This window comes from Phocoena phocoena, chromosome 3 (genome assembly GCF_963924675.1).
Source record: "Phocoena phocoena chromosome 3, mPhoPho1.1, whole genome shotgun sequence".
NCBI lineage: Eukaryota > Metazoa > Chordata > Mammalia > Artiodactyla > Phocoenidae > Phocoena > Phocoena phocoena.
Window position 1 is genome coordinate 6,409,113 of NC_089221.1, and position 26,255 is coordinate 6,435,367.

General features: G+C 39.5%; 1 protein-coding gene across 2 annotated transcripts in view; it reads left to right on the top strand.

The window, feature by feature from the left end:
• The window catches only part of ADCY2 (adenylate cyclase 2), a 449,171-nt gene that overhangs the window by 327,313 nt on the left and 95,603 nt on the right, over positions 1 to 26,255 (top strand). For both annotated transcript variants that reach the window (XM_065875257.1, XM_065875258.1), the window contains exons 10-14: positions 544 to 720; positions 4,174 to 4,217; positions 7,925 to 8,005; positions 17,375 to 17,444; positions 20,031 to 20,128. In XM_065875257.1, coding sequence (XP_065731329.1) covers positions 544 to 720; positions 4,174 to 4,217; positions 7,925 to 8,005; positions 17,375 to 17,444; positions 20,031 to 20,128 — 470 coding nt within the window. The remainder of the gene's footprint in view (positions 1 to 543; positions 721 to 4,173; positions 4,218 to 7,924; positions 8,006 to 17,374; positions 17,445 to 20,030; positions 20,129 to 26,255) is intronic.

Here is a 26,255-nt window from a genome sequence, read left to right on the forward strand (position 1 = left end):
AGGGAGGCCCGAGAGAGAGGGGATAGATGTATACTTATAGCTGATTCATTTCGTTGTACAGCAGAAACTAACACCACGTTGTAAAGCAACTATACCCCCAATTAAAAAAGAAAAAAAAAAAAAGAAAGAACATTGCGTTCAGGCAAAGAACGCCAAAACACAGATATTCAGGGCCATTTAGCATCAGAAAACCCCCAATCGCTTTAGGAAAAAACACAACCATCAAGAACACATTGAAACAGATCAGCATATTCTGTCTAAGAATCAACTTTATAAAAACATCCCCTAAAATAGCTATTATTTTTCCCTAAGTTTCAAATACAGGTAAGTTTTGTTGTCTGAAAAAAAAATCATTTGGCTCCAACAGCTCATAGCACTGAATACCAGTCACTGAAGGAATGAGAGTAGGAACCAGGAAAGTGAAGGGCATGATGTTAGAGGAATCTGCTTACTCAAGGGAGGCTTCTTGGTGGGCAGAGCAGGAAGGTGGGAGGCTGTGCACCTGTGCCCCGCCAGGTGTAATGCTTTGTTTCTCACCCCAAGGGAGAACGACGGAGCCCCCAGCACCTCTTCAGACCTCGATCCACCCTCGATGGAGCCAAGATGAGGGCTTCCGTCCGCATGACCCGGTACCTGGAGTCCTGGGGGGCGGCCAAGCCCTTTGCACACCTGCATCACAGAGACAGCATGACCACGGAGAACGGCAAGATCAGCACCACGGTACGCCCTCCCCATGCCCTAGCGCTGGGCGAAAGCTAGTTGCCCAAAAGGCATCTCCTGCCAAAGTAACTTTTGTCTGTAATGAGGCAAGCTCACTATCTCCGACTTCTCAGATTGGCATTCTCAGATATTCCTTACAGATATCAGGTTATCAATGAGCACCAACCCCGCATTGCTAAGGGTTTTAACCTAGAGTGATTTTACATTATAACCTTATTACCCAAGACTCTAATTTACAACTGACAGTAGCAACTGAATACAGCTGAACTCTTTTTTTAAATCCAGGTTTGTGTTTTGCTTCTGCTATTATGAAGTACAATAGAAAGCCCGAGCATCTTAATAAGAGAACAAATGAAGGCATGATGTCCTTGGAATTTGAGTGGCATCAATAAAACTGTCTCTTCATCACCCAGAGGTTCAGGCTGTGTCAGAAGCAATGTACATTCTATTTTGGATATCCTTATTTACATCATCCTTACTTCCAACAGAGAATAAAGTCCCAACGCTTCTTGCAACAGGGACATTCTCAATAAGATAGCTGAAGTGCAGATAAACAATAGAAAAACTCATAAGAGGAGAGAAAAGTAAACACAGTTGAGCACTTAGAATAATCCCAATGGTATAGTTAGATTTTAAAACAGTCTCTGAGTAAAATTTCATGCAGAATGGCATTAATTGTTTTAGGGATGCATTTGAGGTAAAGAAAGAAAATGGGATGTTACATAATTCTTATTAGCTGATGAGAAAAAGAAACATACCAGGCTGTCAGGTAAAAGTGGACATTTCACAATCACACACCCAAGCCCAAAAGGCAGGGGCTCAGCATTCTTGTTTTGTCTCAGTTATATCTCTTCTCTCAACTTCCTTTGTTCTTTTTCAACTGAAAAATAAACGATCTGACAGAAGATCATGATCCATCAGTCAGTCAACAAGGGAGACCACCAGGGCAAGTCCTAGAGGAGTTTGCATTCTGTTGGAAAGAGAGAGACCCTAAGTCGGACGCAAATGAACAAACAAGATCACTCCAGGTGCCTGCTCAGGGCCATGATGAAGAGAAAATGGAGTATCGTCTTTGGGAGTGAATGGTGTGGCTACTCTGGATGGGGCGGCTGGGAACATCTCGGAGAAGGGGAGAAGTCGGTAGCAAGTCAAATTCTGTGGCCCTGAGGTGGAAATGAATTGGCATCTTTGAGGGCAGAGAGAAGGCTGGTGTGGCTGCAGCGTCATCAGCCATAAAGCAAAGGGAGATCATCAGGGCGAGAGGCTCTAAGTCATCATGTATAATTTATTCTGATTGTGATGGGAAGTCATTAGAGGGTCTTACCCAAGGGGAGGGCATAGTATAATTAATGCTCTGGGTAATGGAGCAAGAATGCAGTGTTCCAAGGGAGGAACATGGTGCCCTCTTACGCTAAGATTTTAGTAGTGGAAACAGTGAGAAGCAAACTCAGGTTATAATTTGAAAGTGGAACATATAAGACTTGGTGATGGAGTGGATATGTGTGAGAAGGAGGATCAAGGAGGAATACACACTTTTTTGGCTGCACCCCTAGAAGAATGATGATGCCATGAACTGAGATGACAAGTACTCGGGGAAAGTCAGGGGATTTCAAATGAAAAAATCCAGGTTTTGCTAATGGACATCTTCAAATCAGTATGCCTTTTAGACACCGAAGTGCAGCTAGGAAGTTGGCAGTGGGTGTGCGAGTCTGGAACTCAGGGAAGAGGTCCCAGATGGAGATGTGGATGTGAGAAGCATCTGGCTTTAGATGATATTTGAAGCCATGGAGCTGGATGAGATCATAAGAAGAGAAAAGATCCAAGGAGGCAGGACTGGGGCAACTGGAACCTTCCAGCAACTAGACCCTGTTAGAGGAAAGGTATCCTAAGACCCTAGGATCTAGTAGTCAGGGAAAGTCGATGCTTCTATCACTCTTATGAAAAAAGTTGGATAATTTCATCTCAACACTGCATTTATTATTAGTACTAATGGCTAATATCTCTCATCGAGATTTGTTATAAACCAAGAGTTGGTCGGTCGGTCGGTCGGTTGGCTGGTTGGTTGGTTTTCAAGAAATAAGAATCAGATCTAAATATTAAAACATGATTTTCTGTGCTGTTTCATATGTGTACCTGTGAAAATAAGGCCTTGCTTTTCTGGGTGTGTGATGGATGTTGCTGTGGTTGCTAATTTCTTATCAGTCTTTATTGTCTCAGGACTTAAGAGCAACTGTCTGCCTTACTGTCTCAGCAAAACACTAAAGGAGAGATTTCAGCCTGACTTTAACCTGCTATTATGTGTTAGTGAAGATGCCTCTTTCAAGAGAGTTGTTACTGGCTAGAGATTTGAACTTCAGGAAATTGTGTATAAAAACCAGAGGGCCTCTGGGACAAACTCAGTTTTCTTGACCAGCTGGCCTCCAGTCACAGAGATGGAGCCTAGGGACTGCCTTAGTAGAGACAGAGGACATCTGAGGCTTTGGTTATTAGCACATGAACCCCATAGGACTGTGTCTCTTACTCAGTTCCAGGAAGATCCCATTGCCATTCTTATTAATACATCCCAGGGTTGAACAATTGTCATAGCCAAAAGTTATTTCTTTTATCTAATCCCCTATGCAGAACTTCATTGACTCTTGATTTAACGTTGATAGAGCTGGTAAATAATGCATTGTTTTACTTTATATAGTAAAACTTGGAGTTCAGTTATTTTTTTAAGACTCACCTTCCCCTAGGCTGAATACATTTCCTGATCTAACCTTGGAGATCAAACAACAAAGTACAGTTTATTTGGAGCCACTTTGTTACAAGTTTTATTTTAATTATTTTATTTTATTTAAATGTATGAAAGTGAATCTTGTGGTTTTTTAAGTCTATTATTGAACATTTGGCAGTGGAGACCCCCACTGATTAACTCTGACCAATGTCTGTCTCTGTCATTGACCTTTTTCAGGAACTACCAGCACTCATATGTACATTTCTTCTTTTCGATCAATGATTCTCACTTTCACACACTTAACCAACAGTCCCATTTCTTAACAGCCCAGTCAGTGATAAGGATTGACTATAGATTTTTTGATCATGTTTGTGTTTTAAAGCATTTTTTAAATTTCAGTCTGATGCCAAACTACATTTTCCCATAATTTGTCTACAGTAACTTTAATAACAGTCCTCTGCAGGCATTGTTTGAAATCATATCTGCAAATATCAGGATGGAAATTTGAAAAATTCAAACCACAATCCTGACACCAGAGTTTACAGATTACAAAAAAATTCTAAATATAAATTGAATTTTTAATCATGTTTCACATTTATAATTAAGCTCTTTCTCTCCTCATGGGTAGTTATTTGTTACCTAAATGATATTTTCCATGACAGAAGAAATATACATCATTATCCCTGAAAGATTCTTAAAGTATGTTTTTGGCAACTAATACTATTTTTTTTTAATAGGATGTACCAATGGGTCAGCATAATTTTCAAAGTCGCACCTTAAGGTATAGTATATGTGTATACATTCCACTTTCTAATTTTTTAAAGGCTTAATTGTTTTTTATTTATTCCTGAAAGTAATTATCATCAATTATAGTAATTTTGAAGTCTACTTCTTGCGAAAAAAGTGCAGCTACTTGTGAAAGCCCCTACTAAATTGCTTTCAGCTTCTAAAAATAGGATTATTGGTGTCATTTTATTAGAGTTAAAAGAGGGAAAAGGAAAACACTGCCTAGTAAACACTTTAGAACTTTAAATTGTTTTCTTAAAATGATTCTTCTTCGTATTAATCTGTAGTAAAAAATTGAACTTTCTTAAAATGAGTAACTTACTTAAAATGATGTTTGTGGGGTTGAATCCTAGAAATAAAAGCAAGGTTAAGTCCAGCCTTCCTATAGTGAAAAGAAGTGCAGCCCACCCTGCTCAAAAAAAGAAAAATTGGTGCTTCCCTGGCGGCACAGTGGTTGAGAGTCCGCTTGCCGATGCAGGGGAAATGGGTTCATGCCCCGGTCCAGGAGGATCCCACATGCCACGGAGCGGCTGGGCCCGTGAGCCATGGCCGCTGAGCCTGCGTGTCCAGAGCCTGTGCTCCGCAACGGGAGAGGCCACAACAGTGAGAGGCCCGTGTACCGCAAAAAAAAAAGAAAAATTGCTTCCACAAAGGCCTGTAGGTCCCTGTTGCCATCTTCACAAGATCACAGACAGACACTAACCCTTTTCCTTGTCTGTGTTCCTCTAGCTTTGGAGCTCAGAGTCTTACTTTTGCGTTGGTTTGGGAGCTAAGTACTTCTTACTGAAGATGTTAGGATAATTAATGAAAGGCCCCAAACTTGAGTCAGCTTTTCTTTCCCCACAGAGACGTGAGTTTATCCCTGTAGAAAACGCATTGCCTGAAAGTAGTTAGATCATTCCCTGCCAGATCTTTAGGGCACACTGTTTCAGACCCCTCTATGTTACTTTATTTTTGTTGTAATGAGCTCTAATTTGTATTTTGTGTAAAATTTGAAATTTTAACATTGACATATAACACTTAGAGCTCTATGTTATAAGGAAAATTGGGTTCTTGGGCTTTTGAAATGTTATTTTTTAAGTGGCAAATACCAAATTAAAGAGAGCTTAAGGTAATTTAAGAAATATTTGGGACCTGTCACATATCTTGAGAAGGCTTGACTCTTCAGGCCAATAAGAGACTAGCACATCTGCAAACAACTGTCTACAGAATTTCATGGACGTCCTTTCGCCTTATATGTGCTATGTCCTCTCATCTGTTTAGTGGGAAATACCTCGTGTAGTGCCAGTATGATGTGGGCAGTGTATTTGGGGATGAGTGCTGTCTGAAAGACAGTGATCAGAAGCTGTCAGTTTTATCTGTACCAGGCATATGGGAAACCTAATTTCATCCCTACAGGGTTACTCCAAGGTAGATGAAATTGCCATTATCATTTTAGGAGGGAAGAAACCAAGGTGCTGGGTTAGGAGGTGACCAGAGTCACATGACTGTGGAGGCGAGGCCATGGTTATGCTCAGGGTCTGTGACACCAAAACCTGTGTTCGTAGCTGCTCTCCTGTCCTGCCTGCCCTCCTAAGAGCTTCCTCCACATCTACTCCACTTCCCTCCATGGTGGTTGATCTTTGGTGACCCCAAGCCTCACAGAGAGAGCTCAGCTTTCAAATCAGCCTCACCTGGGACTTCCTTTGTACGTCCTGCCTATATAACATGGCCAAGGTCCTAAAACCTCTCTGAGCCCACAGCCTGGCAGTGAGTGGGCATCACAGGGCAGTGAAGCATCATCTGAGATGAAGCAGGACCTCTTCCATGGCTCTTTAGATACAGCGGCCCAGGCCTGGGGGTGGGACAGGTCGGGGAAGGAGCTCAGGAGGAAGAATGGAGAGGAATTGGAAAGAGGGGTTGGGGACACTCAGTACTGGGGAAGCCAACGGTAGGGCAAGAATGAGGACAAGAAGGTCAAAAATGCTGAAACGTTGAAAGTCTGAGGAATAAAGCCCTGCTTGATGAATTAAGAACTCCTCGTGGGGAGATGATCAGCCCCAAGGGTCTCCTATCACTTCTGTAGCGGAGGTCACAAAACTGTGGAGACAAGGAAACTGTCTACATGTTAAGAGCTGTTAGCCAGAAAATCAGTGAATACAAAGGGTGCATAATAATATGCATTTATGGGCTACTTCATGTGCCACATTTACTGCATTGAGCACTGCACAGGCATTATCTAAGCTAATCCTAAAACAGACTCACAACGACAATGCCATTGTTAGCACCCTGGACATATGATTGAAGGGTTAAATTTTCTTGTGAGCTCAAGGCACCGACACTGTTCCTTCTCACACTTGGAGACACTTTTTGAAAGAGAAAGCCACCAAACTGAAGTCAGGAATCTCAACACTTGGCATAGGGCTGATTAAAAGAAAAAGAAGAGTCTAAAATGAAGGTAGCACCTCAGCCATAAGTGAGAAGGAGCCATCTTAGATGATTGCTAAGATGCCATGCTTTTTTTAAAAGAAGGATCAAAATTAATTTGCCTTCCAATTTAGCTTGGAATTTGGCATGCTAAAACCTCTTAATTCCATTGGCTTAGTGTCTACAGGTGTATCACTTAATATCGTTCTGTTTTTGAACCAAAACTGCCCTTAGCCTGTTTAAAGAAAGCAGGACCTGAAAGTGTGAATCCACAAACAATGATATAATGTAGGTAGATTACCCATCCATCTCATTAATGATAATTCCATGAGGTTTAATTACAGATAAATATGACATTGCACACTTAATACTATTCTTATCTATATATAGAGGCAGTTCTAAACTCAGAAAAGTATTATTTTTATTCCAGAGTAGGAGGTCTATTCAGTGAGTAATTTAACCAACCACAAGACAAAGACTAGGGGACTAGGTGACTCGGACACCCAGACTCAGGTGCAGGCTCGGTCAGGACAGTTCGGGAAGGGCCAGATGTGCTTATACTCTTTGCAGTAGATGTTTAACTTTTAAAAACAAGTATTATTTTGATTTTCTCCTTGACATCATTCTCATGCTAATTGTCAAATTAACCTTGGAGAACTCATTCTTATCTTGGCACAATTTATTTGCAAAACATTTTATATTATGACTGAAGATTATTTACTTCCAAGATCAAGTGAGCGGTCTGCACATATAAGTGGGGTTTTCTGTGAATAGCGCTTTCCAAAACTGAGGAACATTTAAATACATGCCATGAAGCTTTGACGTGTCTCAAGTAAGACTTTAGTTCTGAAAATTCTTGAAAATTGACCAAGGAAAGCATAAAATAGGAATGATTATTTTGTCAACCACACCAAGTTTTTACAAGGGGATTTCCAAAGCCAGTATGTTCTGTCATAATATAAAGTTTATAAAGGCAGCAATTCAAGGGCTAGTGCATCTCTTGGGACAGAAATTTTCTTTTATCTCAGACACCAAGGACATATCTTTCAGTGTTGCTTTTTAATTTCACTCTGAGTAGTAAGGCAACATTTTACTGCACCAAAAACTCTAGCCAATTCCTTCAACCCACAGAGTGGCTATATGTTAATAGAGAAAAGGCTGCACATAGACTGTTTCCTTTTAAAAAAAAAAATCAGTTAACAGAATCAGACAGAGATTTTGGCATCATAGACACACAGGCTTACTGTTTAGTTTAGTAATAATATTCTTACCCAAAATATTTCCTCCTTCATGTAGAACCAAGTCACAAAAGAAGAGATTTGAAGAGGAATTAAATGAAAGGATGATTCAAGCAATTGATGGAATCAATGCACAAAAGTGAGTACTTTTAAATTATCATTCCTCTCTTATTTCAATCCTATTATTTGAAAATAATGACATGTTTTCCAGAAGAAGTTCCCACCAAACTCTGTCATACTTATCATGACAAAGCCAAGTTTTCTGAGACAGTTCATTCATTTCACCACAAGCCTCCTTAATAATAGCTTTGGTTAGTAGTATTTCATCTTTAAAAAAATTTTTAACTCTGCCTAATCCTCCCCAAGTAAATTACTGATAAACAACATGATACATAATTATAGAGAGAAAATTAGAGCATAGTGTGTTCAGTAGCATATTTTTTAAAGATCAGTAGATTCCACATGGGAAAATCATTAAGTTGTAATGTGTGACACTATTCAAAATGCATTCATCCCCCCACCCTGAAAAATCAGAGAATGTGGAGGTACCTGTGTTCTAAATCCTGGAAGGGGGTCTTGAGCATTAGAATCTGAATTCATGGAGGCAGCAGGAGGAAGACCAATTCTTTGGAGGCCAAAATATCACTCAGTCTATAAAGCCAAGAATTGATATTGTAGTTTTAAATGGTCCAAAAAGGCAGGAGACAAGATTTAAAGAAGGTGGTGGCTTTCATGGCTTGCACAGAATGATTACATTCACCGGCCTTGGAATTCTCCTTAGGTGTGTGTGCCATGGCTGACCTCATGAAGGGCAGGAGGTAAACAACTCAGTGTGTTTCCTGGTACTCATTAGATGCTCCATAAATGTTTATTGAATAAAACTGCGGTGAAAACCTTAGTGGATCCAAATGAAAAGGTTTTATGCGGGGCTTCCCTGGTGGCGCAGTGGTTGAGAGTCCGCCTGCCGATGCAGGGGACACGGGTTCGTGCCCCGGTCCGGGAAGATCCCACATGCCACGGAGCGGCTGGACCCGTGAGCCATGGCCGCTGAGCCTGCGCGTCCGGAGCCTGTGCTCCACAACGGGAGAGGCCACAACAGTGAGAGGCCCGCATACCGCAAAAAAAAAAAAAAAAAAAAAAAGGTTTTATGTGAAAGTTTTCATCTTTATGGAAACCTATTTAATTTTTATCAAGAAAGTTGACTCATGGAAAGTGTAAATGATTTTCACCTTGAACTGTGCCTCCAAAATTAAGTTACACAGCTTTGCAAAATGCATACCTCTTCTAGACTGTGCTTTGCAAGTGTGCATCTCAGAATATTTCCAGTACTTATGGAGGAATCGCATGAGTGTATGTGTGTATGTGGTGTGTGTATGTGTGGAGTTCCATACAGAATATTTCCAGTACTTATGGAGGAATCGCATGAGTGTATGTATGTGTGTATGTGGTGTGTGTATGTGTGGAGTTCCATACAGAATATTTCCAGTACTTATGGAGGAATCGCATGAGTGTATGTGTGTATGTGGTGTGTGTATGTGTGGAGTTCCATACAGAATATTTCCAGTACTTATGGAGGAATCGCATGAGTGTATGTATGTGTGTATGTGGTGTGTGTATGTGTGGAGTTCCATACAGAATATTTCCAGTACTTATGGAGGAATCGCATGAGTGTATGTATGTGTGTATGTGGTGTGTGTATGTGTGGAGTTCCATACAGAATATTTCCAGTACTTATGGAGGAATCGCATGAGTGTATGTATGTGTGTATGTGGTGTGTGTATGTGTGGAGTTCCATACAGAATATTTCCAGTACTTATGGAGGAATCGCATGAGTGTATGTATGTGTGTATGTGGTGTGTGTATGTGTGGAGTTCCATACAGAATATTTCCAGTACTTATGGAGGAATCGCATGAGTGTATGTATGTGTGTATGTGGTGTGTGTATGTGTGGAGTTCCATACATATACAATAAAGTCTCTAGGACTGGCTAGAGCTGCAATTCAGATATGCCAGCACATTGAATGCACACCTGCCTAATCCCTGCTGTACACCCCAAATAGATAAAGCCTTCCACCTGCCATAGAGCACTCAGGGCACACCAGCAGTGCCAAGATAGGTGCTCTGCTTTGCCTGATACCAGGATCGAAGTAAAAAACAGTCTCAACTCTGCCCTGATTGAAACCTCAACACCTCACAACTGAGAAAAAATGATTACCTGTAATATACTGGCAGCTAAAACCCAGGCAAGTCTGATTTCACACAATGTAGATTCATTCAACCAGAGGAAATAGCAGTTACTACTCTGTAACCCACTGGAATAAAATACAGCAGGAGAGAGAAGAAATCTTGTTCCTTGACAAAGGTTAGCCAATTACAATGATAATAGTAATAATAAAAAACAAATGTATAAAATCAGCCTCAGCATGTCTTCATGCAGGACGCCTACCTTGTTAAACTACTTTTATGCCCACTTTTTAGAACGTTCCTACTAAAGGAATCATTAGAATGTACAATCATTGGCTTTGCTTTATTTTTGTCATGGTTGTTTGTGAATTGTCTGTCAGTATGGTATCATTTTGTACTCAAATACATGTTTGGTTACCACCTTTGTGTTTTAACGTAGTTTTATGCTAAAGTCATGGTTAACGTTGGTGTAACTGCTTATGCTGTAATTTTCCCAACACATTTCAGAAAGCAAGTGGAGGAAAATGTCATGCTGTACTCAAAATTCAAAAGGGGAATTTTTTAAATGGAAGCTATTATGCACCTATTTTTTTAATTAGCTTCACTCCCATTCTGTTATGCCCTACTCATTAACCTCTCTTGTTCTTCGATAAGAGGTTCTTCTGATCTTATTTGATTTTCCCCTTGAGGATTCAGTAGGGACTCCAGGCTTGATGTACCATTCAGTCGTTTTCTGCTATTGACATAAAACAGTGATTTATATGCAGATTTTCATGTATTCATTCATTTACTCATTTAGCAAGCATTTGTTAAAGGGTGAGCAATGTCATCATTTGCTCAGCATCAGACATGCATACCAAGACCCCAGGCCTCGTGTTACCCCTCAAAGCCCTGAGTGAGGGGAAGAAAAATCACTGCACAGATGCCCTACAGTTGTGACAGGTAAAGAGGAGCAGGACAGCACAGATGAAAAGTCTCAAGTTTTCCGGAGGAGGTGACACCTGGGCCAAACCTTGAAGGAAACTAAGAGGGAGAGAGGGAAACCTTCATGGTGTGATAACAGGACGTGCCAGGGTCAGAGGTGTGCTCCCCAGTCTTTAGCACAATCAGGACACAGGACGCCCCTGCAGGAGTCTCTCAGGGTAAAAAGGCTTGAGTGGGAAGTTGGATGCCCTGAGAAGCAACTTGGATTCCACCTGAGGGGGTGGGGCGTGAGCACTTTGAATGGTTCTAATCAATGACTGTGTGATCACCTCCATCCTGCTGGTATGCAGTGGATTCCTTAAGACAGGAAGACCCTAAAGTGAATACTGCAGAGCCAAACCAGAGATGGCCAGGCCCCCGTGAGGACGGAGCTCAGAACAGGGGTTTTGACTTAGTCTGGGTGGGTGATGTCAGCTGAAAAACAATGCACAACCTGAGAGTTGTGAGTTAAGTTTTACTGGGGGCAAAATGAGGACTGTAGGCCAGGAGACAGCCTCTCAGGTAGCTCTGAGGAACTGTCCAAAGAGGTGGGGAGGAGGTCGGTATATACGTGATCTTGGTGAAGGGGGGCACATGCAACCCAGCACATGTTTAGGCAGAAGGTGGCTCCTTCTCGAGGAGCAGATGTGCCCATTAGTAATTTTAGTGTTTCTAGATGTGAGAAGAGGCAAGAAATTGGGCTCATAAAATCTCCTGAAAATATCTGAACTATCTGAAGGCCTTTTCTGCCAGTTTTCCCAGAGCACAGATGTCTCATTCATGATCTCCACCCTGAACCCCTTTGAAGGTGTGTTAAAGGTCAGCGACAGCAGCGGCCAGTGACAAAATCCTTGTAGAGGCAGGTGGCAAGTGGCAATTTTTAGTTGGCGGCGAGGTGAGAGGGAAGAAAATGTGTGCCAGAGGTCTGCCCCAAAGAGGATTACCAGAAGCTTCTCCTGGTAATCAGAGCGGGGAAGAGGAAGCCCTGTGGGTGGACGGACCAGACCATCCCCTCCATGGCAGTATTTTTCTCTTGAGGAGCTGGGCAGTCCTATAAGATTTATCTCAATAGAGAAGTGTGCTGTACAGTTAATATTCAGAATGAGATTGCCATGTCAGGTTCTTCCAGATTGGTTTAAAAAAAAAAAAAAGAAAAACAGTAGGAAAGAGGTAATGTGAAAAGTTCAAAGGGGGAGAAACAGGCGCCTCTGGGGTGCAGGAAAGGAGCTGGTGAGTTAATGAAGGACACGGGACCCAGGTTTAATTATGTCTGAGTGGAGTGGAGTGCATGTATGGGTGGATGACCGGCCGACCCCAGGGCTGGGGAAGGATCGGGCTTCCACACCGAGAGACCACCTATCCAGCATCATTTATTTCAGCTGCAGGTCCATGGACCACCTTTCCCAAATGCCACAGGTCACCCACGACCTTAGTGCACAACTGAAGCCACTTGGACCTTTGGATTCGAGGCTGCATAGATAGGTATGGTTAGTTAGTCAGCTGGGACTGCTGTACAAAATGCCATGGGCTGAGTGGCTTAAGCAACAAAAATTTATTTTCTCACAGCTCTGAAGGCTAGAAGTCTGAGTCAGGGTGCCAGCATGGTTGGTTTCTGGTGAGAACTCTCTCCTTGACTTGCAAGAGGCAGTCCCCTTGCTGTGTGCTCCCGTGGCCTTTCCTCTGGGCTACGCAGAAAAAGAGAAAGAGCGAGCTCTCTGGTGTCACGTCTCATAAGTACACTCATTCTCTTGAGTCAGGTTCCCACCCTTAGGACTGCATTCAACTCTAATTACTTCCTTGGAGGCCCCATCTCCAGATACACACACTGCAGGTTAGGCCTTCAGCGTATGAAGTGGGAGATATGAACAGTCAGTCCGTAACGAAAGGAAAGTGGTCTTCTCTGTCTTTTAGCATCCCCTTTGTGATAACATTCCAGAATAATTCTGCATGAGGATGTGGAAGTACTTTGTCTCTCAGCTCAAGTCAAGATCTTGTTTAGAATTTCCTTTATTGGCCTCAGCCTAGCACAAAAGCAACTTAGTATAAACTAATAATCATTTTTTTGTGTAGCGCAGGGGCGGGGTTGACTTTCTTTGTGCCAGAGACCACTTGGGTCAGGAACAGTGTCAGGAGACCAGGAATATTGCACACATTGTCCATTCTCTTTTCTGTCTGTAGTTCCAATTCCCCAAAATATTTGACCTTATTTTCCCACACAAATCTTTCTGACTCCAAATATCCATATGACATTTATAAATCTCTGAGTTTCCTGTGAATCAGTATTGGGAACTGAGGCCACCTCAGAGAACCAACAGAGGCGTGAGGCCTGTGGGGAGGATGTGCTCTCCTTAACTCTGAGGACAAAAGAGGAAGAATTGGGCCCATCACTTATGGCTTCAAGGAAGAAGCCTTTGGCCAAACCTGACCTGCTGTGGGAAAAGGAAGGCACAGGGTAGCTGTGGGTCCGGTAGTCTCACCATAAATATCTTTGCTGCAAGGGGATTCACCTCAGGACTAATTGGCCTAAGACAGTTTTGCCATAAAAGATAAAATAAAAGAGAAACATTGAAATGGACATCATTAAACATTAGCAACAAAATTTTGAAAGATTCGATTGCAAAAATAAAAATGCAAAAAGTACTTAGATGCACTTAAAATGTGTGTAGTTACATGGTTATAGTTGTATTTGGGTGTATCTTAGAGAAAGCAATGGTACTTTCTTTCTCAAGGTCGATCACTAAGGGTTCAGTATCTAATATCAGACATACATTCTTTACAATATAAAAAAATCTGCTCTAAGCCTCTGCAGATTCCCCTGGGAGTAAAATGAACAGAGGAGGGACTCTGCTATTTCTTATCAATATGTGTAACGTATATCACTGGTGATACATATCCAGACTGTACTGAAATGTCCCATCACATGCCCAGTCCTTATATTTCACCAAATCATCTAAGCCAAATTCTGTGCCAAATACCACAATTCTGTCTATTTCATGATCTTCACTGTCAAATGGCAAAAAAAATTCACCATGTTCCTTGACAGATGAATGGATAAAGAAGATGTGGCACATATAAACAATGGAATATTACTCAGCCATAAAAAGAAACGAATATGAGTTATTTGTAGTGAGGTGGATGGACCTAGAGTCTGTCATACAGAGTGAAGAAGTCAGAAAGAGAAAAACAAATACCGTATGCTAACACATATATATGGAATCTAAAAAGAAAAAAAGGTTCTGAAGAACCTAGGGGCAGGACAGGAATAAAGATGCAGACATAGAGAATGGACTTGGGGACACGGGGAGGGGGAAGGGTGAGCTGGGACAAAGTGAGAGAGTGGCATGGACATATACACACTACCAAATGTAAAATAGATAGCTAGTGGGAAGCAGCCACATAGCACAGGGAGATCAGCTCAGTGCTTTGTGACCACCTAGAGGGGTGAGATAGGGAGGGTGGGAGGGATATGCAGGCGCAAGGAGATATGGGGATATATGTATATGTATAGCTGATTTACTTTGTTATAAAGCAGAAACTAACACACCATTGTAAAGCAATTATACTCCAATAAAGATGTTAAGAAAAATAAAATAAATTTAAAACTTTTAAAAAAGAAATGTATACTCATCAAGAATTATACAACCATTTCTTTTTGGGGAGGATAGGACCTGGATTCTTCTTTTGCCTCCAGCTTCTACTATTGCATGATAAATTTGGTAGAGACGGCAGGAGAGAACAAGCTGTTGTATCTAGATCAGTCAAAGAGCCAATGATTAATGCTCTCGAAGACTGTTGTCAATTACTAGCTGCCTTTTATATATTTGCCATAGCTTGGTAAACTGTTGGTTTTGGTGGGTGGGAGAGATGGCTGCTCACTGAAGGATGTGCAAAGATTGATATATTATCATTTTCTAGTGTAATGAATCCAAAATTGTGAATCAACAGTTATCTATTATGGCAAAACGGCCTTATGGCTAATTAGTTGTACAGCAACTCTGCTTGCAGCCAAGATTCTTATGAGCAAATACCTTGAATCAACAATTGGAATTCCATCCTTTCTCCAAACATTCATCCAGGGATCAAGTCTTATGAACCTGGGTTAGGCGTTGGGGACACAAAGAAAGGCAGACTTTGTCTTGAGGGCTTCCTGTCCACCTGCAGGACAGACAGGTAACTAAAACCTAGAAAGATGGGGGCCCCACTAACCAATGAGGAGCTGGTTTTATCTCCACTTTATAAATTTTGCTCGTATTTTATTTCCAAGCTTATATTATCCAGGAGCATTTTTTAAATAGAAATTTCATCTGTAATAAAGAAAATAAACTTTTTAATAAGTTACTGAAATACATTATTCATAGGATATCCATAATGAATACACAGTTCTAAAAAATGAGTATAGTTAAAATTTATCTTAAATTTTATTTTCTGCTTCTTCTAATATTAACCAACCTTGGATTCCTCCAACTCGTGCCATAAAACAGAACAATAACCTATCTCTGCAGCTGGGGCAGTCATAATATCAAAAAAAATTTATTTTCCTGATACCTAAAGCTTATAACCTTGAATCCAAAAGTATTTTTAAAGTTCTCACTCTTAATGGCAATCATTCTAGAATACATGACTGACTTCTGGGCTACAGTTGAAATTGCACTGTCTGTGCTTTAGTCTCCTGGGAGACTCAAGTTCATTGTGGTGCGTGTGCTGTGAGCATCTTCAGAACTGTCCAGATGTTCCAGGCACACGGCTGTCCAGGTAGCCCTGGAGATGTTCCTCCTCAAATGAGGCGGTGTCCTGGGTTAACTGGGTCAACCCTAATGTGAAACCTCAGTGTACATTTCGACCTGAGTCTGAAATCAGGAGGTGACTGTCCCTGTTGATTATGTGATAATGTGTGACAGTTCACTTGGTCTTTATTCCTGGATCGTCAAAGGCCTTCCCCATTTGTCTTTATCTCCCAAATACATTGCAGTTAGTCAAAATCCATAGAGATATGACCAATGGGTTGGAAAAGTGCTATATTTAGGAATTCTTGGAACTTGATCATTGTTTTCACAGGTATAACATTTTATCTCTAGAAGTATATATATATATATATATATATATATATATATATATATATATATATATATACTCTCTCTGCCTGTATATAGATATATAAGTATAGATATAAATGTAGATGTAGCTATATAGTTATATACACTTGGAAATATATACATAAATATGCAGGTATTTGTGCATAAATACTACATGCATATACATAAGCAATTCAGGTAATTATATATTTTAATTATAAAAGTCTTTATTTTTAAAAAATCAGAAAGTAGAAATAAAAATTCCTCAGTGTAGTGACTTAGCCTAGATGGTAATTTATTTTGTTTGTAATTATTTCTAGGTATTTTTCTTGATGCATAGATTTCAATTTTTTCTTACATTTCTGTACTCATGGCTATAAGAATGTGATATCTCTCTGTTTTCTTAGCTTTATTTCATAAACTGTGTGTTTATTTTACTGCAAAATGTGTGACTGTACCGGGCATCATATGCCCAGCTTGCTGGGTCATATACCCAGCGTGGCCATTTAACCTGCGATTATACACAATGTTCTAGTGAAGAAGAGTTTTGTCTTTAAGGTCTTTCTCTATCTCAACTGCTTTCCCAAAACAGATTTCTGAAAGTCAATCAATGTATAAGAATGTTACTTCCATATGCCTTTTATTTTTCAACATCTGAGAGATATATATGTATTATGTATGTGTGTGTTTATGTTGGCATCAATGTACTATGTTAGTGGTCTGACCTGATTGCTGCTTATATTAGTATTTGTACCCATTTTTTGAAATCTATATTCAAGCATGACTTTTTTTTTACTTTATAGAAATGAAAAACATGACAATGAAAGTATTTTTAGTAAGTGTGAAAGGAGTAAAATCTTCTTGCCTACATCTGGAAGCCACTCTAAATATTTCTGATGCTCTGTGATGTGTTGCTTGCTATAAGCTAAGAAAAATGGTGCTTCTCTCTGAACCAGATCCTTTAGGAGATGAAAGTAACATGTGGTTTCAGTAAGACATAAGGGAATAAATTTATTGATGTACTTGAGTCCTTTTGATGACTTATCTCCCTAATTATTTAAGTTGGATAACTTGAGTTTCAATTTGGTTTGACAGTTGGTTTGTAATGTAGAATTTTCAAGGAAAGCAATATGTGAATAAGCATATTATATTTGCATATCCTGTTAACAAACCTAGATTCCATACTTGGCATTGTGAAGAAAGAAAAATGCAAGTCATTTTTAAAAAATGGTTCCAGATGTTTGGTTGGAGGTTTGGTTTTATAATGTGTCTGTCCTTTTTATTTCCAGGCAATGGCTCAAGTCTGAAGACATTCAGAGAATCTCATTGCTTTTCTACAATAAAATACTAGAAAAAGAAGTAAGCTATTTTTTTCTTCAAAATCAATCATTTTTCCAAAATATTAGTTTTTTTTAAATTCCATCATGAAATTGTATTCATAGCATTTTACATGAAACATTTAAACTGCCTCTAACCATATCCGATTTCTTTCTAGCTTTTCCTGTGGTTCTTCCAGGCATATATTGTTTTACCACATTTCTGGTTACCAGGTTTCTGTCTTTGGCTAGTCACCTCTTTCAACACTCCTGTTAGTAAATGATGTCTGTGTGATGTGGAGCTAAGGGAAAGGGAAGAATTGAATATCTTGCTTTCTCAGTGAGAAATTTTCTTAGAAAAGATTTTTAAAGAAAGCAAAATCCTTTCTGACAAATTTACAGTGTCTTTACACAAATTATTTTAACTTTTTGATAAAAATATGAGATTTACATTCAACCCCTGTTTGGGAGAATTAGAAACTTTTAAGTTTTGTTGCATCTAAATACTTTCACATTTTAACTCCTAAAGTAGAGCTATTTCAGGCACAAATAAATAACCAGACATTTAATTTATACATGTCAAGCTTAACCAGGATTTGCTAAAATGAATTAAGTAATTATTGCAGAAAGGACAACTGTTCTAGGTTGGCCTTATTCATTTGCCTTTTTTTGTGTGTTGATCTAGAAAAAGAGTAGGTTAGAGGTAATTTGCACAATCTAACCATATAATTATAGTTTTAGTTTGAACAGAAGCTACTATGTTAATGGCAACAGTCACAGCACAGGTATTAAAACTCTGTTGAGAAAATTCAGTTCATTGTTTTATGGAGATTGAATGGACATAGAAAATATCAAAATTCTTTCCAAAACTCATCAAGGTTGGATTTTACAATTACACCAAAGCTTTCTTTTGTTCTAGTGAGTGATCAAGAAGATCACTTTTCTGCTTCTAAGTCAAGGACTTTGACTGCAGAGAGTTTACCAAATTTATGTTTGATACAATTTATTATTATTATTATTAAGCAACTTAGACACTAATGACTACTTACTGTTTAAATGTTAAATTATTTCCTTCCTGATAGAAGTCCTTTTCTTTGATTAATACCACAAGGAAATTCCAAGTCATGTCTCTGCACAAAGCACAGAAAATAAGGACATAACTGAGTGCATAAAATATAATCACATTTCAGCAATTACGCTAGCAGAGCTTCTTCATCAGCTTTGTAAATTATCCTGGCTATGAAGTCACAAAAGTCACCAAAGAAATATTCTAGTAAACAGAAAATGATCATTATTAAAACATGCAGCTTTTGCTGACATTCCCCATGTGTACATATTTGCAGAGGCAGACTTTAGACAGCATTGAGATTTAAGCTCACTTTTTGTCCTCCTATTCCCAACCTGCTCTTCAGGCCAGCAGGAGGGGTAAAAAGCAGCAAGACATAGAGGAAGAGAAGCCAGACCACCCAGAGGTCTATCATCTGCACCAAAATCCCAGAGGCTAAACCCGAGAAATACACACCTAACTTCCCATAACTTGGGACACAGTTTGTGCAGATACACTAATGCAACCTGCCAGCATTGTCAGGAGGCTTCGATAGCATTGCCACAAAAACTTGATTTCCTTTAATTTTACCATAGAACCCTTGTTTGAGAGGCAATAGTGCCTCGTGGCTGGAAGCCTGGGTTCGGGAGCCAGTCCAGCGGGATGAAGATTCTGGTTGCACCATGTGCTGTGTGTTTCTAAGAATGTTAATCAGTTGTTCTGGTCCAAAGTTTTTTCATACAAAACTAGAGACGGCAATAGTTCCTGCCTCACGCAGTTGTTGTGAGGATTAAATGAGTTAGTCCGCAGAAAGCCTTGAGAGTGCCCGGCACACCATCACCAGAGTCAAGGGGACATGTGGCAGACTGAGTGCAGCGTTGGCTGGCTTTTCCTGCATAAGCCAAGAAGAGCAGCCCCAGGCGGGCAGCTACACTGGTCAGTTTATGATCCTGGATGTTATGGAAAGCCATGTGAAACTGCTGATTATGCTGGGCAAGTAGAAAGAGTCCAACAGCCAGGCCCAGACAGGCAAACAGATGTTCGTAGAGGACAGAGCCTGCTGGTCTTCTGTCTTATAATTTCACTCACCACCTCTCGATAATAAAATAAAAAGCTAAAACAAATAAATAAAATGAGAATATTGCATTTCCTCAGTACTCTTCAAAAGCAAAATATGGCTATGTGAAAAGTCAGTTTCTTTCCACAAGCAATCTCGGACCTTAGACCCACAAGGGAGGCAGGACACCTGCACACTTCATTGGTCCATTCAGTTCACTCACTCGTCTTTCTGGCCAGGTGCTCTGTCTCCTTGCTGGAGGGATTCGATTGCCTCTACATGGGTTTCTGAACAGGTCGACTCACGGAAGTCATGGTCTTTGAAGTCACCCTTTCACAGCTCGTTTGGAGAGAGGAAGCTCTCTTTGCCAGAGGTGAACAGCCATTGTCCTTAGGTTGTCTTTTTCCACAGTCTGCAGGTGACGAGTGTGATGGATGAACCAGGTACAGTTAGATGTACCTGCTGGATGACTGTTTCAGCCCTTCTCTCAGACAACCTGTCATTCCTGGTTTCTTTTCCCCCCTTAGTACCGAGCCACTGCACTGCCAGCCTTCAAGTATTACGTGACCTGCGCCTGCCTCATATTCTTCTGCATCTTCATCGTGCAGATCCTGGTCTTACCCAAGTAAGTACATACGGTTCTACGTTGTCATTCTCACTGGGTGTGTATTTCTGCTGGACTCAGTTATACTAAGGGTTACGAGAGGATGCACAGTTTCCAATGGAGCGCTTATGTAACATGGGCGGGCGGCAGGCAGGGTGGGGAGAGGACGGCGGGCAGGGGAGGTGATTTCAGGCTCTGTGAAGCTAAGTGGCCCCCGTGTCTTATTCAGTTTTAGTAATTTTGAATTTTCAAAGTGGACATGTTGATTGACCTTCTAGGGATTTTTTAAAAAATAAATTTAACCATTTTACTTTGATTTCCATATTATTCTGATGCTTATGTCTAAGAAATGTAACCCAGTAAGTTTACCCAGGAAGAGCAAAATCACCAGATGTTGTTTCTAATAAACAAACAACATTATTATGTATTGAAAGGACAAAACCTGCTCTAGGCTTACTTTGCCCACCCCTTCATTCTGATTTCATGTTCTCCCTGAAGCCCACCCTCACCGCCATCTCTGAGTGTTATGAGTCACTGTCTAGCTTGCCCCTCCCAGGAGAGACCTGGGTACAGAGAACTGGATAACCAGATTTCACATTTTTCCTCCTACTGGTGAAAACCCAATCACTCCATGATTCCTAGGTAGACGTTCTCTTATACCTTATTAAGGAGTGGAATGTAAGTCAACTGACTTTCTTTAAAGAAACTGATTTTTTTCTCATCCTACAATCTAAAAGAAAATGCTTGTCCTTCTTTCAATAATTGGGGATAAGAAAGAAATTTAAGAAAAATTTTCTTTCCACTCATCATTACCTCTTTTGTAAAGGCCACAACGACCATTTTCAGTCTAGTTGGAGTTAGTTGTATTATTGCATTTAACTTCAGCTGTGCAGCCGGCATTTGTGGGCAACCTGAATTTCTGAGTCTGGGTTACAGTTTGTCTCATGAAGATGCTGAGCAAACTAGAAAGAAATGGTCTGCCTTTCTCTTCATACCCCAAAGGATGTTCTTCTGGACAACTAGCCAATACCAAGGCATTTAAAGATTAATAACAAGTGATCGTATTATTCGTACATGTACAATCCCAAAGCTATCTGCCCCCTTTTAGAAGAGGTTCCCACTGGCCACCCCCTTCCTCCTCTTTCCCCCCATAAATGAGCATTGAAATACATTTGCCAAATGAGTTCTTCCTCTAGACTTACACAGTCTTCAGTGAAATTTGCCAAGGTCAACCTGTCAGTTTTCCAATGAAAAAAAAAATGTTAACAATTAAGCTTTTTCTAAGTTCCAGGCCTCTGCCACATGGTACAGGAGAGAAACAGCTGTTCCTGCACAGACAGGGCTTATTGAATAGTAAAGCCGAAGGGCATGTAAAAAGTGATGTAGTTGAAACAAGTGTTACCAAGGGGAATGAGCCCTTATTTATACTCTAAAGTAGAGACATTCATTCATTTTTCTACATCTTCCTATTGGATGAGTATTTTCATATTTTCTACATCACAATTAAGACAAGGTTTATCACCTACTGTTTGGGAGGGGAGAAAGTGACCAGAGCGTTATAAAAGACGATGCCAAAGAGGACAAAAGGACTTCTGGGGACCAGGAAAAACATTCCATGGAATTACACTTTAAAAAAAATCAAGTTGGTGTCTTTTCTGTCTTCGCTTTTATTTTTTTGTCTCTTTTCTGTTGTGTTGTTTTATGAGAACCCATCGAAGTTCATTCCCTCAGGCATCATTACCAATTACTGTGTTTCTCTTGAGCAACAAGTTGGATTTTGAGCATAAGTGTTGTGAAATAGGTACGGGTCACATTTCCCTCTCTGTGTTGGCAGTTAGAAGGCGCAGAGTAAGGTCTGCGGACGCCTTTCTTGGAGACTTTAGACCTGCACTTTCTATACCAACCTCACAGTATAGTATAGTATAGTATAGTATAGTATTTATCCTTCATTTTTCTTTCACGTTAATGTCCTAATTTTTCTTTTTTTAAAAATTCTTACTCTGAAATATTTCAAAGATACAGAAAAGTACAGAACATAATATAATAAATATGCATTTGCACACAATCCAGATTTCACAAATGTTGAGCCTGTGTCATACTGACTATATATAAGTTTCTGTGCTCTTGGGGACATTATTGGTTGGGTATGCTTCCTGTAAACAGTACCTATTGTTATGGGGTCTTTTTGTTTATTCAATCTGATATCTTTTTGTATATTAATGTGACTTTATTCCATTTGTATTTTGATTCTTTTATTGATGCGTGTGGACCCACTTCTACTCTCTTATTTTATATTTCATTTACTTTGCTTTTCTTTGGTTTTCCCCATGCCCCAAATCTCCCACCTTCTTAACCTCTAAAGGATTCATCAAGTTTTCTTTATTCTTGTTTTTCCTTTACTATATACATAGAGCAGGGGAGAGAGAAGGGGGATCCTATATATTTTCTTTCAATGATTACCATTGAAATTTTAACACATATTCTTAGTTTAATAAATTATAAAGTTAATCATTATGTCTCTTCTAGGTAATTATTTCTTAGGATTTTAGTTCCAGATGGTAATTACAGTCAATATTGATTTACACTTACTCACATTCTTTATCATTTTGTTTGTTCATCAGTGCTTTGTAAACATTATTTCTTCCTACAAGTTTATGCTCCTTCTTGCTGATGTGTATCATTTATTAGTCCCTTTAGTTAGTATCTGTGAGTTGCAATAGCTCCTTTTTTTGTTTGTATTAAAATATCTTTAGCTGCTTTATTTCAATTTACCCTTGAATAATAGTTTGGGTGTAAAATTCTTATTTTCCCTTACTATTTTGATGATATCATTACATTGAATTTCAGCTTCTGTTGTTGCTAAGGAAATGTCTTCTGTCAATCCCATTACATTCCTTTGTAAGGAATCGGTCTTTCCTATTTGTATGCTTTTCAGCTTTTTTTTGGGGGGGGGAGGTGACCAGGATTTTTACCGTATTGTTTCTAGATATACACTTGTTCTCATTTCCCTACATGACTAGCTGTGATTTTTGTTCAGCCTGAGGATTCTTGTCTTTGCTTAGTTCTTAGCAATTGACTGCCTGTTTCACCTCACATATTGCTTCTCTCTTTTTCTCTGTCCTTTCCTCCTAGAACTCTTATTAATTTTACATTGTGCTGTTCATTCTGTGCTCCAGGTCCTGTCATTTTTCCTCTTTCTACCTCTTTAACTCTTTGTGCTGCATTCTGGTGAATTCCTCATCCACAATGAGTTTATAATTTCAAAGATCACTTTTTCATATCTAAGAAGTCTACTTTTTATCTGAGTTTTTCTTATAATTCTCTATTTTGCCTATGCTTTTTATTTTTGTCCCTTTATTTTCAGATTTTAAACATGTATGAAAATATCACTTGTTTCCTTCTGTTATTTATGGGTCATAAGTGCATGAATTCTGTTATTTACTCTCACTATTGTCTCTTTTGTGGTCATGTGTCTCCTTCTGTTATCTGTAATTTCAACTGTGAGTTCATCAAAGCAAGGGTTTAGGTCCATGGTGATCTCATGTGTTCTGAGTTCTGAAGGTATCACTATGATATAGTTTTCACTGTATCTCTGCCAGGACCTCTGGGGTTCACCAGTTCAAGCCACAGTATTTTTTAAAAATACTTAGGTCATGTGAGTTTGATTAGCCCCTTAACGTGGATCAGGATTGGGGATCTCAGTTGTCAAAGATTATTCCTTTTCCACTTATGACCCTACATAGGTACTTGGCATCCCTGAAAATTACCAGGCTGTTGGGCATAGTTTTTATGTTTCCTGATAGGACAGGCCTTTATGCCTTCTGACTTTATTCAAGAGCTCAGTTCTAGTTTTCCATTGAGATAGTCCTGTAAGCATCACCAACCTTGTACTGCCATTAAATCTCACATTCACTCCATGGCATGTATCAGCCCCTGGTCCCTCCCGGACCATTTAGTGTCAGTGCCTCTTGGCATTCTACTTTGAATACCCTCTGTGTGTCTAGTGTGTTCTCTTCCTTGCTCTGAGTGCATCCATTTAAAAATAATAATTCTGTTATATTTTATGAAGCATGTTTATTGAGATAATGGCCCGTCTCACTTTTTCTAATATGCCCTAGCTTGTTTTTAAATATGCTGAATTACAGTTTTATTTTGTTTGTTCTTTTGGTAAACTGCTTCATGTTTTGGGGGGGCAGGGAAGGAGAGAAATGAGTGAGTAAATGAATAAATAGTGAGTGAATGAATAACTAAGGAGGAACTTATGACCTTGAAAGGACCAGAAAGGGGAAGTGTTTCCCTGAAAGGGGGCCTTACATCATCCCTTTTGGGCCCATAATTTTCAAATCTGGCTCTAGTCTCAAGATTTGAGCAGATGTAATTAAATTATTAGTTGGCCCCTCTTTTTGGAGTTGTTCTCTCACTTCTGTCAGCTTTGTACTATAACTTTATCAGAAATGTGAGCTACCTTCAAAGACCAGAAATGAGCGAGCATGAATTTTTACATTTTTTAGTAGTTTCATTCATATTGTCTGCCAAACTAAATAGATTATGTTAAACCATTCATGGCAATTATTAAAATAAGAATTTTTTTTCTAATAAGGTTCAGTGAGATATCATATGTTTCATTACCCAAGCAAAATTAAGAATAATGACATTTTCCTTAAGGAAAATTAATAGCAAATTATGATATAAAATGTCTCTATTATTTCCACTGAGATTCTTTAATACGCATTCTCTTACTCATGTTAATAATCAATGCTCATTAATGATTTAATAATCATTTCAAAAGAGTTGCTTTTATTTTGTTATCTTCAAAAAGGGGAAAAAAATAGGAGAAAGTTTAATGGTAGAATCGTTCATGTCCATTGAAAGAAGGCTTGTTTTCTAAACAGAAATGATGAAGAACAACTTTTGTGAAGGCAGTTTTCTTTGGTGGGCAACCAAATTGGTTGGCCCCCATATTGGATACCATGAAGGTAATTTGCTCCCTGTGTACCTTGATGCAGTGGATGTGAATCTTTGGGCAAAACAAAAAATAAAGAAGGAAGAGAAGGGAAGGGAAGGGAAGCAAAAAATGAAGGAAGATAATTCTCACTGTCCAAGATAAATGAACCAGGTACCTTTTACTGAGATGAACAATATTCAACTCTGGATTCAGGTCACCTGAAAGTAAGGAAATGCCTCACAGTTAGTAGCTTGAATATAAGTTAGAAGTTTTATTCCTTCTCCATAATCAAAGGCCCAAGGTCCCTCAGATTCCTTGGGAGTCCTGGGTCCCTCCAGCACACAGCTCTGCTTTCCCTAGAGTTTGGTCCTCATCTTCATTTCTAAGATGGCAGCATCCACATTCTGAGCAAAAAGATGGAGGAACAGGCCCAGAAGCAGAAGGCAAAAGCATTTATAACTGAGTCTCTGTGGATGCCTCCAAGAAACTACCTCATGACACTTTGGACTAAGACTGAGATCTTAGTCACATGTGCAAACCTAGCTGCAAGGGAGGCCGGAATGTGTAGCCTTTAGTCTGTGTAACAGGGTGCCCATCTGAAAATTCTATTATCAGGAAAAAATGGATTTCATGAAAACCAGTAATCTCTCCAGGAATGAAAGGTGATTTTAGTTGTGGTTACCTATATGTCACTGATACAGTAAGATTTGAAGGACAATAACAATAAAAAGGGAGCTGAATGCGTTTTTACTCAATGAAACAGGCCATTATACTTTTACTTTGTATCTGGGCAATATTCTGAGCATTTGTAATAAAAATAGAAATCCATAAGAGAAATTCATACATACATTCTGTCCATCATTTGTGGAATCACCCTACACCTGTTTATCAAGCTATCATATACCAGGCATAGTTCGAGATGCTGGGAAAGCAGCAGTAAGTAACCCCCCAAAAGTCCTTTCTCTCATACAGCTTACATTCTATTAGGAGGCACAACACTAATGTAATAAACAAATACATATTAATTCAGTTGTAATAAGCTTTAAGAAAAATTAAAAGAGTAGGCGACTATAGAGTGAGGGAAGGTGGTAATTCAGATGAGGGCTGTCAGGGAAGGCATCACTGATTGAGTGATATTGAAGAGAAGTCTGAATGAATTGAAATGAGAATTACGTGGATATCTGGCAGAAGAACATTCTAGAT